The sequence below is a fragment of the Dioscorea cayenensis genome, chromosome 17 (genome assembly GCF_009730915.1).
Source record: "Dioscorea cayenensis subsp. rotundata cultivar TDr96_F1 chromosome 17, TDr96_F1_v2_PseudoChromosome.rev07_lg8_w22 25.fasta, whole genome shotgun sequence".
Classification (NCBI taxonomy): domain Eukaryota; kingdom Viridiplantae; phylum Streptophyta; class Magnoliopsida; order Dioscoreales; family Dioscoreaceae; genus Dioscorea; species Dioscorea cayenensis.
The window spans coordinates 21,497,411-21,511,680 of NC_052487.1; the positions used below are offsets into that span (position 1 = coordinate 21,497,411).

At 36.8% G+C, this 14,270-nt stretch overlaps 1 protein-coding gene and 1 pseudogene across 1 annotated transcript; both read left to right on the plus strand.

Annotated features, from left to right (window-relative positions):
* Nucleotides 1-2,358: 2,358 nt before the first annotated feature.
* Nucleotides 2,359-3,571, plus strand: LOC120281277 (annotated as a pseudogene).
* A 7,524-nt stretch (nt 3,572-11,095) lies between these two features.
* Nucleotides 11,096-12,487, plus strand: LOC120281278 (UDP-glycosyltransferase 73E1-like). The gene is made up of 2 exons (XM_039288142.1): nt 11,096-12,032; nt 12,065-12,487. Exons 1-2 carry the CDS (start codon nt 11,115-11,117, stop codon nt 12,485-12,487), a joined length of 1,341 nt encoding a protein of 446 aa, XP_039144076.1. The 5' UTR covers nt 11,096-11,114.
* The last annotated feature ends 1,783 nt before the right edge of the window (nt 12,488-14,270 follow it).

A 14,270-nucleotide genomic window follows, 5' to 3' on the forward strand; every position in this document is an offset into this window, starting at 1 on the left:
ATATTTTTGAATTATTACCTCTTTTCCTTCGAGAGACGACAAACTCGTCTCTATCGCCGCTCATTCCTGAAGTATTTTCACCGTAGCACAAAGATCCTTGGGATCTTGCAGAACGGACTTTCTTCCTGCCCGGCCACCGAGAAACCAGCATGTTAAGCGCCACCGCAACCCTAACATACCCTGTGTGGTCTTCTTCCCCGCAGCATCTAGATCTGCACTCGGCAGCGCCTGTGGTATGTCTCCATAAGCCACTTTGTGCGCCGTTGCCTACGCGTAGCGCCCATTCCGTGTAGATCATCGACATAATCAACCCATCCAGCTTAGTAACCCGAGCAGAGGTATTTGGGAAGAGGATTGCATCTATGGAGGTACACCATCAAGAGTTTGGCAAAATTCTCCTTCTTCTCCCTCCGTCCAACGAGTTGTCAAGAGTGTTCCCCGATGGAGTCTCTCGCGTCTCTCGTGACGCCTTCGATAAATACCTCTTCGAAAGTCGACTCGTGTTTTCTTCTTCTCAAACACGATCGCCTCCCACATCGCAACGCAGCATCAAGAACGATCGCCACATCTTCGTGCCCTCGAAAGTCGCAAAGATGCTTTCCCGATCCCCGAATATATTAGTGCGGTTATCGTATCTCTCAGCACATGTAGAGTCAAGAAGGGCCCGCCTTTTGTATACAGCCCAACTCAAGAATGACGATGAACTGTTCCTGATGATCTCCCAGTTGTCGAGGGATCATGTGAACTTTCAATTCAACCACGGTCTCCACTACCGCGTGTCAAGTAGCATCGCCCATTAACTAGATCGACCGCCATAATCACAAGCCTCGCGACAATAACATCACATTGTTAAGCCGGAAATGTAATTTGTTAAACCAGAACACTCGCCTAAACATCGATATCATTTTTAAGCAAGGACGTATACTATTAAAACTGTAGATACAAATAATTAAACGGAGACTTAACTAACTTAAACTGAGAAAGCTCATTGTTTAAACGGAGACCTCATTTTTACAATCGCAACTATATCAACTCGAAAAGTGGTAAACGAGATTATAAACATTACACAAAGCACAACAATCGAAAACCATTTCGATCAGATACATAGCACGTAAAATGTAAAACAAAACAAAAACCCTAGCCGAGACATCTCCCTCGCAGACTAACAAAAACCCTCACATCGATTAATCCCCTCGAAAGCTTCAATGTCTTCCAACAAAAAAACAACAAAAATCACAAACCAAAACCGAAAAATGTCTCTTCGTAATGTAATAGTTAACAAAAACCATAATGAATACCTTAGACCGCAGTGACTTTAAATGTCGAATACTTGCACGGACTTCTTCTTCGAGACGCCGGTGAAAGTGGAAGAGCGCCTGGAAGAGAAGAGTCGAGACGCTGAGTCGAGCTGAGTCGCGAGTCGAGAGAAGACAAGCAAATTGTAATGCCTAAGAAAACCCACCCACTTCCTCTCACACCGACCGAAATGGCCCACGACTTCGCGGCAAGGGCATTTTCATTCATAAAATTTTAACACACCCGCTTAACGCCAAGCATGCACTGTGTCTCATCACGGAGTTGAAAAGAAATGCTGTGATTCAAACTACTGTATTGTTTTGACACTCCGAGAAAGCTCAGGGTTTCTGCAATTTCCACTTATTATTATTATTATTATTATTATTATTATTATTAAAACTCCAAACCAAAAGCACTCTTTTCGTTTGCCTTTTCCACTTGAACCCCAACATCAGGGTAGTGGCCAACAGATCAGCCCCCAATGTTGAACAAAGGCTCAACCTGCTCAACATTAATTAATACAGAAATCAAATCAAGCAGTCAAAACAACAGCATTTTAAATCTTAGTGAACGTCTGTGCATACATCACCACTCATCCATGACCCTCACAGCACTCGTCAACATGCGAAACCATATAATTATTATTATATATATATATATATATCAACACAACAAAGACAGAAACCATACCTTCCAATTCATCATCAAATCAAAGAGTTTCTGTTTTAGTATGACAAACCAAACAGTCATCCCACTTTAGCCAAAAATTCCGGCAATGTTCCCAACCCCCACTTTGTTCTAGTGCTTAGCACGGCGCAAGGCCACATGATCCCCCATGATCGACATGGCTCGGCTCATCGCCAGCAGAGGCGTGCATGTCACCTTCGTCACCACTCCCCTATCAACGCTGCACGCAACACCACCTCCATAAACTCCATGCATGGCTCTGGTCTCCTATCCATTTCCCTCACCCTCCCATTCCCAGGCACTGAAGCTGGGCTCCTGAAGGTTGTGAAAACCTTGACACTCTGCCATCCAGGGCCCTTATCAAGAACTTCCTAGATGCATGCTGTTTGCTCAAAGACCCTCCTCATTAACCATCTCAAAGCTCAGAGTCATCTTCCTCCTCCAAGCCTCATCATCACTGACCTCTCTCATCCTTGGACTAGAGAGGTTTCCAAGGAGCTATCCATTCCAAGGCTCTTTTTTAATGGTTTTGGCTGCTTTGCTCTTCTTTGTTCGTTCAACATACGTCAGCATAAGATTCATGAGACCATTACCGATGAGAATGAGCTGTTTGTCATCCCTGGAATGCCAGACAGTGATAGAGTTGATCACGTGCGCAGGCCCCTGGGTCTACCAAAGAATTGGAGAAGTACACGCAGGAGGTAAGAGAAGCTGAGATTGATGCTGATGGCGTGGTGGTGAATAGCTTTTGATGAGTTAGAGAGCCTGTACTGTGAATGGTACCAGAAAACAACTGGAAAGAAGGCTTGATGATTGGTCCTCTGTCACTGTCTAACAAGAATGTAGCTGATGTGGCAGCTAGAGGGAACAAGGCAGCCATTGATGAAAGCTTGTGTATGAGCTGGCTTGACTTCCATGAAACCAAGCTCAGTTCTTACGTGAGCTTTGGTAGCATGGCACGCACAAAGGTTGATCAACTTGTGGAGTTGGGACTGCACTTGAAGCTTCAGAGAAGCCTTTTGTATGGGTGATAAAAAGCTGGGGAAAAAGATGGCAGAGGTGGGAGAAGTGGTTATCTGAAGGTTTTGAAGAGAGAACAAGATCAAGAGGTTTTGATCATAAGAGGATGGGCTCCTCAGGTGATGATCTTATCACACCAAGCAGTTGGAGGGTTCATGACTCACTGTGGATGGAATTCCACTCTTGAAGGTGTGACTGCAGGTGTGCCAATGATCACATGGCCTCATTTTGCTGAACAGTTTATTAATGAGAAGTTGATTGTTCAAGTGCTGAAGATTGGAGTGTCAGTGTGAGGGAAGCATCCCACAAAGTGGGGTGATGATAATGGGGATGCAGTGCTGCTTGAGAAGGAGAGGGTTGAGAAGGCAGTAGCGACGTTGATGGCTGAAGGAGAGGAAGCAGAGGAGATGAGGAAGAGAGCAAAGGTGTTGGGAGAGATGGCTGGCAGGGCAATGGAAGAAGGTGGTTCTTCTTATCAGAATTTGAGCAACTTGATACAGTGCTTCAATGGTGCTGATCATGGTCAAGTGGGGGACAAGAAGAATGCACTTTTTGCATAGCTTGTTTTATTTAATTTAAATTTTTCTTAATTTGAAAGTCTAATTTATTTGGACATTGATTTGAAAAATCCATTGTATTGTCACTATTGTGCATTTTACGGGTTACTTTTTGTCAATTTAGTTGAAAAGGAATGAAATTAGATTTTTATGAAACTAGATTTTTTCATGCCCTGATTTTTGTTATTAAAAAAATCACAATTCCAGGAAAATGACTTAGACCGCCTCAATACTTATTTTTCCCAGATTTATTTTATTGTACTCATCACCTCTTATGAGATTTTTGTATCTTTTCTATTGTTTTGTTTTCTCATCCTCTATTTGCTCTTGCTCTTTGTTTTTTATTTCAATAAAGTTATGGTTCATCCACATTTATTCATATCATAATTCCGTTAGTGACATATATAAATATATATATGTGTTTTTATGAGATTGAACACTCAACTTCTAGATGCGAGAAGATTATATTCTATTATATTTTATTATTTTTTGAAAGGCTAGATAAATCAAGTAAAGAAAAAGGAGAAAAGAGTAGAGGCTAGATAAATTTTGTAGGGAGCTTTTTAATAATGTTTTGGTATCCAGGTAGTTATTATAAATTTTTCAGAGACTCTTATAGTGGAAGTATTCATGTGAGGGGCTAAATTGGAATTTTGAAGATAAATACCAAAGCCATATGGAAGTGGGCAATAATGCAAGCTGCCAGCCTGCCACCACAGCCCCAATTAATTAAGCTTAAGTGGGATCTGAACAAGATTAGCATATTTGAATATTTTTTTTAACCCACCATGCATGATACATCCATCCGTGAGTGCATCTGTTTTGATCTCATTCTTGTAGCAAAATGTAGCAGAATTTTTTTTAATATAAAATAGATAAACTATAAATACATTTAAAAAAATAGAGCAACAGAGTACAAGCAATCAAACACGAATAAAAATAGAGCAACAACCAGGAGCAGAAACTCTCTGCCTCTGGCATCAGTTCATCATCTCCCTTATTCTTTATTCAATAAAAATTCAAAAAGCAAGAATCAGAGATGACCACGATAATGGCATAAACTGTTGTGCCCATCCATTTTAATTTTTGATGGAGTCTATAATGACCAGTTCATTTGGACGGTCGAGGAGTTGAGTGAGTTATGGGGATAATAACAAGCCTCGCTATTAGCTAGCAAGTGACATATATTTCAATTTATCCAAGGCAACAATATATTAGAGGCCCGGCATTATTTACTATTTAGGTTTAGGAAAGTTTCAACTGTTAAATTTTTCTTATTTAGTTGTACTGATATTCACATATTATTTATTTATAGTTAAAAAGGATAAAAAGATAAAAAAATAAAATAAGTGAGGGAGTTTCGTGTATTGTTGGTTTTTCTAAAAAATTATGGTTTATCTACTTCGTCAAAAAAATAAAAAAATAAGTGAGGGAGTTATCATTGTAATGGGCAAACTGTTAGATATTTAATTCATATGAGGCATGGTTTTAACTATCTTCCAATGCATAGTTAAAATGTAAATAATGAAAAGTATGTGTATGGGTAACTTATCTATAAGAGAGACGGTCAAATGAAAAATCTAGAGGTAACACATGAGTAAGTAGTAGTTAACATTTAGAAAGGTTGTTTACATCAAATGTATGTTTTATCAAGTAATTAGTATTTCATCAATAACTTTAATTACAGTTATATTCAGTTTTAAGTTAAATCAATTTCTTAGTTTTAGATTTCCGGTTCTTATAGATGGCATGACTGTATGATATTCTCATCATGTTTACACAATAGACTAATTTGACATTATTAATGTACTTATGTGTGTGACATATTAAAAAAATATTTAGACAAATATTTGGTTAAACCACAACTGGAGGAGATCTTTCACACGATCAAGCGTCGCCTAGTTTTTGTGGGCAACAGGGCTTCTATCCTCTCTAGACATCTGATCTAGCTAGTGGGTCTGACAGTTCCACACTCGAGACAGCTATTCTAATGATTGAGACAGACACCCCCACTCTAGAGACGACTGCTCTTGTTGTTGACCCAGACGTCCCTACTTTTGATGGCGCTCCCCTGCTTTGATCGCCTCGGTCGGTGTTAGCCGCCCCTAATGCCGACCTCTTCCTTAGTGGTTTTTGTTTTTTCTAGGTTGTAGCTGAGACACTTCACCTCTGGTGATCAGTCTCTCTCTGTCTTTTCTTTTTTTTTGTTATCTATTGCCTTTTATTTCTTTTGCAATGCATCAGTGGTTCATCCACCTTTTTAAAAACCAAAAAAGATTGGTTAAACAAAGAGGATACTAGCCTATTAGGGGATCTAATTAATTAAGTTGTGTATGCCCCTCTTTGAGATCCACCCAATTATATTAGAGGTTATGTATGAGTAATTGAGGTTTTTAGCACCACATTTGTTATTACATTTGGGAGAAAAAAAAAGTTTAAAACCATTGTTTTTGTTAAAATCCCTGCTCAAATATTTTTAGAGTATAGTACCCGGTGAAGTGCTTTTTGAGGGCATCCATAAGCAAATGATACAATTATCAAATTATCAATTATCAGTGTCTTTGTTAATTGTCAGGGTATGACGAGATATTATAGTGGATGTTTACGAGACTTGTTTGATTATTATAATTTGTGTGTTAAATGCCTTGTTCATACTTATAATATAGTGCTAAATTAATTGCGGGTTTTACTGGTTTCATATCGAATTTACTGTTATTTAACCGGTTTTATTCATATTGGATATATATTTTTAACGAGCAACATGTTTCAAGTTTAATTTCTTGTGTGTTCATATATGATATTGAATCGAATAACCACTACTAATCAATTGAAATATTAGCTCATATGCAAGAACAAAAGCCCTTAATTGGTCCTCTTGTGAGAACATAAATAAAATTTAGAATAGTCGATCCTGTGCCAATGGAGTCTTTATATTTAATTTTAGATTTATACCATAGTATAGTTATTTTACTCATAGTTATGGAATGAGTTTTACGACTCTTTATGTAAATAAAACTAGCTATAGGCCTATATGTTCATATTTAGTTATTAATTATGTTTAGCAAGTGTATGTTATTATTAGATCATTTTGATAAGTAAACAGAAAAGTTAACCTTTTTGAATAGATGCCACATCTGCCGTAACAACCAAAAATATATGTGATAAGAATGAGATATTCTCTCGTTTAGAGTAGGGATGGTGCTAGCAAGCTTATAGCTCAGCGGCACGGTCCCACTTGTTAAAATTGAAATAAGAAAATTTTATTGTCCCAAATTCAAATTCTCTCAACCACAAATAATGGTTTTAGGTTCCTAGTATGGGTTTGAGCTTGTCACTTAAGCTCTGTGTTTCCAGGTGAGGGTGCAAGATTGGATGTTCAATGCCTGATCCTGTACATGTCCCTGATTACTTGGCTTGTCCACTTTATCAAGAAAGAAAAATAGGGATGGAACCTTGCTAGCTTTTATATAACTAGTTAGTTTTAAAATTTTTAATGATATTTTTTAAGTTAAAACATGAACTATGTGCATCTTGATAATAAATACAAGTTGCATTAATTAGTATAAAAGCATATGCAAGCACTTGTTTTTGTCATATACATACCATGAAGGAAGGAGATGGAGGAAAAATAAATAAATAATAATAATAATAATAATAATAATAATAATTAAATGTGATATATTTTAAAAATATTAAAACTATTAAAAAATATATGAATATAGCCATTCTATATATTCTCCTTGGTTTTGTTGTTTTGTTTTGATTAATGGTATCTTCTTTTTTAATTATATGGTGTCATTGTATTTGTCTTCTAGAACATAAGTCAGACTTCTCTTTCCTTTCTCATTGGATGAAATTTTTAAATTCCACCATGCATAACCCACCATTCTTTCCAAATCATTGCTAAAACTAATGTGGCTTGTTATCCTTGTTTTCCCCTTTTGTGAAGTTTCAATTGTGAGCTTGTTCTTTCTTTTTCTAAGTTTAGATAATTCATCTTCTAGATTGTGTCAACTTAAAATAAAGGAATTTCAAACTATTGATTCAATCAGCACCATCTCTTTGACTATATTCTATATATATATATATATGTATATATCATTTATCTTTCATGATGATCAATTGTATGTTTTGCAAATTTTTTTTTTCTTTCATAAAAGTGGATAAACAACAACTTCATTTAAAAACAAAAAAGAAGGACAAACATACAAAAGGAGAACAAACAACAAAAACAGAAAAACAACTCGAGGTCTCTCACCAAAGAGTAGGGCACTTTGGAAATAAGAAAAAAAGAAAAGAAGAAGAGAAGAAAGAAAAAACTGAAAAGAGTAGTGTAGCTGGACCAGCGAAACTACCATCTGCAATCACAGGCCAATCCGAGATGCATGGGGGAGTAGGCTACTCCTGAACCATATTAGGGTTTGTATCGCAGGAATTGTTCGCGACTCTTGTGCTCATGAAGTTAAGGGAGTGCTTGATCCTTTGAGATGCTTCGGTGAAATTTTGGTGTTGTAGGTTTGAAGTTATGGAAAACCAAAAAAGAAGCATATTAGCAATTTTAAAGATTACAGCATAAAGGTAAAGCAAGTAACTAAAAAATGTGAATATTTCGTTCTAGCCAAATATTCCAAATGATGACTCTAGAACTAAGGTCCCACAATATCCGTTGGCTAGAATTTAACGAGGGTAGCTAGGATTTCCAGATTCTAGAAAACGGATGGGTCGGGATAATTGTAACTCGAATATTTGAATAAAGAAGGACTAAATTCGCTCTGATTATTCATATTCGATAAAAAGGTGTTCCATTATTTTCAGAAGCTTGGTGGCAAAGGACACATGTATCTGTGACATTTTGGTTACATTCTTTTTGAACGTGTTTGAGAGAATTAGAATTTTATCATCCTAAAACAAGTTAACAAAATAAAAGTGATTTTATTTTGGGCAATGGAGTTTTCAGAATTGAGAGTATAGCAAATTGAGCATGCCTCATCTATTAGAAATTTGTAGAAGGACTTAAGCAGAAAGTTCCACTTTTTCCGAAAAGTACCTAGGTGTTGACATCATCTTGGTCGTTAGAGCAGTCAAGAATTAAATTCAAAAGTGGGGGAAAATCTTCTATTATTACATTGTGGAAAAGGTTATTTTGCGTGATTCGAGGGAATTGAGAGAATTGTCTTAGAGATATCTAGGGGTTGGTGCAATCGTTGAAAAGGGTTGACCAGAGGTTTTTGAGAGATTGTCCATCATGCCATCTATCGTAAAAATCAATCACAGCAGCATGAACTTTAAATTAATTTCCCATATAATATTTCACGAAGGCCAAAGGGGGTTTAGCCTAGTAGTTTGGATTCTTTTCACTTCGGGTGAGCTACGAGAGTTTTACCCCACCATGATGTGAAAGGTGAGAGCATATCGTGGTTGAGTGTGTTTTCATTGGTAAAAGCTAATTAGCTCCCAAAGAGCTCCCCACATGATATATATATATATATATATCTCTTTGTGGTGATGGTTTGTCCATCTTCGAAAAAAAATATTCTAAAAAGCGATTGAAAATCCCTTTTGTGCGTGCGGCACTACACACACATATATATGGAGCCTAGTAATTTAGGGAGATCCGTAAAAATAACAATTCTCACGGATGTCCTCACGAGGTCCGTTGGATGATGCTTATCCAACGATCTTGTTCTCCTCCCCATATTTTTTTCTCTCCGCATCTATCTCTTTTTCTCCCATAATTGAAAACCAACACCCAACTGTCTTTCATACTTTTGCTTCTTTTATTAGCGTTTTTTTAAAAAAGCGTTTAGCATATATATATATATATATATAGACCATTCTACTAAGGATGTTAGTAGATAAAAATTTCTACTGAATGTGCCTATATCATCACTCTGGATTTAAATTAATCGAAAGGCTACACATCATCCATTAGTGTGAATACTACAATAAACAATGTTCTGAATAATAAACAGTGATTGCATCACAACCATTCGATCATCATCTCAATTGTAAACATTTAATCACAAACGTCCAAATTGATTTGCATCCCCTACTCCCCTTCTTTTCACCCAATCTCTCTCTCTCTCTCTCTCTCTCTCTCTCTCATTTTTTCTATTTTTTTTCATTCTCTGCTAAAGCCTTAACAAACGTCCATGAAAAATATATAGCCATATAAGTATATATATATATATATATTCATCATCATTGACGTCTCAGTTGCGGTGTTTTCTCTTTTTCTTGAGCTATTTCTGCGGTTGTTGGTTTGTTTTATTGTTAGAAGCTCATTATCTCTTGTGATGGCTTGCTGTTTTGGGTTATTATTTATTTTTCAGTTGCTTTTTGTTTTTCTCGGGGTTTGTACTGCTTTTTAATAAAATTATAATTTATCCACTTTTATCATATAATAAAAAAATTTTGACAAAGATTTAGACAACTATTGTTTTTTAATAAATATCACCAAATTCCGGTGGAATTTGGAAAACCAACTAGAAAACCAAACACTAATAAATAGCTCTCAAATGAGAAGACCATAAAGCACATGGTATTCATCTTTAAGAAAAATTATTTAGATATCAACAAACCGAAGTCTTCTTTCTTCATACTATAAAAGAAAAAGACTTGTATACAAAAAAAATGCTATTATTTGTTTAAATTTTAATTTAAATAAAATTAATTAATTTTAAAACAAAATTATGCACTCACAGTTTTAAATACTAATTGAATTAACTAATTATTCTCATATTGTGCATACACTGTACATCCGGGTTCCAGTACTGTTCAGTACTGTTTATATTCAGATAAAAAAGGCGCTTGTCATCTATTATTAAAAAAAAAATAACTAATTAAATTTTGATACATAATTTTTTTTAAAATTTTTTTATAATATACACAAATCACTTACTTTGGTTAATTATTAAAAAAAACTTACTTTGGTTAACCACATACTTTTGTGTTGTCTCCCACTCCTGGTGGGGGTGATTTTCAGCCCCGGTTTATTGGTGTTATCTCTGTTTTTTTATTTCCTTTTTAATGAACATAATTTATCATTTTTTTTAAAGAATTTCTCTCAATCTCTCACATGATAAATGAAAAAAATTACAATCTATAAATATGACACTGGTCATGAAAGTTACATATTCCAATAATATTATTCTCCACCAAATAAATTCAACTGATTAGGGAAAAAATAAACATACTTCCTGCACAGCTGTTGTTAATTTCTTTTAAAGAAATCTCCAGAAAAGATAATTACTCGTCCATTTTATCTCTTTTATCTCTTACATAGATATGCACGCATCTGATATCTATCTATACATATGCGCCATTCGGCAATCCAGAATCATCCTTGCTACGCACTTTGCCAAGTGTCCCAACGATGCTGACTCACTCTTTAACTCCCCAAACAAGGTTGCTCCTTTATCTCCTTTTGCGTCACCATTTCGAAGTCCCGTGAAGCACAAGCCTTCCTTTACCCTTCTCCCTATAAAAACCTGTTCATCTCCACCCATATCCTTCATCCTTCCCAACCTCTCCCATCCATCAATCTCCATAGCCATGACCAAACAAACAACCATCATCAGTGACTCCAACAACAACACTGCTCCTCCTCCTCCTCCTCCTCCTCCTTCTCCTCCTTCTCCTCATGTTGTTCTAGTTCCATTAATGGCACAAGGACACATAATCCCCATGCTTGACATGGCACGGCTGCTGGCCGAACGTGGCACCCGCGTCACCTTCATCACAACCCCAGTGAACGCGTCGCGCATAAAACCCATCATAGTCCGAGTGCACGAGTCCAACCTCCCTATAGACTTCATCGAGCTCCCTTTCCCCTGCACCGAAGCTGGCCTACCCCCCGGCTGTGAAAACTGCGACCTCATCCCTTCTAATGACCTCTTTCCGACCTTCTTTAGCTCACTCCAACTTCTCGCCCTCCCTCTCGAGCAACGCCTCAAAAATCTCGTCCCCCGCCCCACCTGCATGATCAACGACATGTTCAACCCGTGGACGGCTAACGTCGCACGTTCACTCAACATTCGTCGCCTCGTCTTTCATGGCCCTTCTTGCATTCACATCTATTGTAGTCATGTTTTTCATCTGCATAAGATTTATGAGACCGTTACTGATGAGTTTGAAGAAATTGCTGTGCCTGGTTTGACTGATTATGATGATGTTGTTGGTCAGAGTTTTAAGGTTTGTAGAATGCATGCACCAGGTTGGTTCACCTCGCCGGGTTATGAGAAGTTACGTGAGGAGGTTTTACATGCAGAGGAGACGGCTGATGGGGTGGTCATCAACACTTTCGATGATGTCGAGCCTATGTTTGTGGAGGCTTATAAGAAGGTGGTTGGAAAGGATGTTTGGACTGTTGGCCCATTGTGTTTATATGATAAGGATGATGATTTTAGTGCTAGGATTGTGAGAGGGAACAAGGCTGCAGTGGATCAAGAGAAGTTGTTATGTTGGCTTGATTCTATGGAGGAAAAATTCTGTGCTTTTATGTCAGTTTTGGGAGTTTGATTCGGATGAATGTCGGGCAGATATTGGAGATTGGGTCAGGACTTGAGGCTTCTGAAGTTCCTTTCATCTGGGTTATTAAGGATGCAGAGAAGTGTCCGAAGGTTGAGGAGTGGTTGGAAGGGTTTGAGCGGAGGATGAGTTTGAGGAGTTTTGTTATCAAGGGATGGGCCCCACAAGCTGTGATACTCTCGCATAAGTCTGTTGGTGGTTTTGTTAGTCATTGTGGATGGAACTCAACGTTGGAGGCAGCGTCAAATGGTGTGCCAATGATCACTTGGCCGCAGTTTGGAGACCAGTTCTTGAATGAGAGGTTGGTTGTGGAGTTCCTGAGGATTGGGATTGCTATTGGAGTGAAGAAACCAGTGTTTAATTATGGTGAGGATGAGATTCCGGTAAGGGAGGGATGATGTGGAGAGGGCTGTGAGGAGTTTGATGAATGATGGAGAGGTGGCTGAGGAGAGGAGGATAAGGGCTAGAGAGATTAAGGAGAAGGCTATTAAGGCTATGGAAGGAGGAGGTTCTTCTTATGAGAATATAACCAAGCTCGTTGAGTACATGAAACAGGAACCTCGCAAGGTTGTACAAAGAACTAAAGCTTAATAAATTTGTATTTCTAATTTTGTATCTCAGAAACTTTGTATTTCTATTTTTCAGCGACATGTTATATGTCATGCTAGTGTCTTTATTATTTATTTATTTATTTATTTTGGTGGTTCAAATGGAAAAATAATTAGACCAAACTTTTCTAACACATACGCCCCACCGTTGATGTATATTAGATGCAGTGCATAAATATAGTTCTATTGGATTAATGATCATGAATGAATGAATTTTATGACAGCGCTAGCCTTAGCGTTCTGGAATAATCCGTGGGCAAACAAATGAGTACTAGCAAAAACATGAGAAGGATGCATTATGTAAATCTCCACCTTCAAAATGATATGCATCTAATTTATAAAGATTGATGTTGTAATTCTACCGAACTCCCAAATTTTCATTTATTTGAAACATTCAAATTTTTTATCTTGGTACTTAGCAGCTACAGAGAGTTTTTAGGTGAAGCTAGAAGATTCTAACTCGACCATCAGGCGGAGCTTGAGTTTTTGGGACCTCTTGTGGAGGAGTTTGGTGGGACCCCACATATCGAGGAATTGCAGGGGTTAAAAGCGGGCTAGTCTCCTTGTTTTAGAGGGAGAGGGCCTGCTCTCGACCCAACTTTTTAGACTTTTTCTTTTCTTTCTTTTTCTTTTTGGGTTGTTTCTCCTCTTTCATGGTTGTTTCTGTGACCTCCAAGTTGTTGAAAGTCTTTATTTTTAATTGAAATGGTTTATCCACCTTTTCAAATAAAAAAAAAATTCTACCGAGTCTAAGACTCCCAAATTTTCATTTATTTGAAGCATTCAAATTTTTTTAATATACCACCCATCCTCTGGTTTCCGTTTATTTCTTGTTTGTTGTTTTTTTCTTTGTACTAGTCATTTTTATTTTAATAAATTATTGATTTATTCATTTTATTAAAAAAATTCATATTGTGGTAAAATTGTACGAGTCTAAGCTTGGTTGGGCAAAGATTTATGTGTGCCCTTTTTCATAGGACGCCACAACCCTTTTCCTAACAATACCATAACGGTCGGTCCTAGACATAAACAATTAAAATCCATATGATTTTTGGGGCTAGTATATATAATTCATTAATTTTTTTAAAATTTTAAAATTTATATTTAAAGTTTTCATTTATTATTATATCAACCACGAATCCATATAAACTGAAAAAACTTTACTGTTGTTTTCTAAAATATGAAGGCCTCTTGGCCTCCCCAATTCATGATTTTTGTGTAAAAAAATTATATTTTAAATTTTTATTTATTATTATTTTATTCCTATAATCATATTGATAAAAATCTTAATTGTTTTTTCTTAAATATGAAACCTATCTTGTTTAATTAATTTATAATAATATTAAATTACATAAGCTCTGTAGTCCGTCCATAACTTTCTATTATGTAATTTATTATTTAATAATAATATATATAGTTTTTGCTTATGACCCATTATTACTAAGTTTGCCCTGCATACCATAGACCTGGACAACCATTTGTCAGCACCAACCATGCAAGAGGAGGTTCCATTAGTTACTTCCATATTTGGATCCATTCCGAGGCTTGTCGCCTTCAAATAGAATTGATCGCC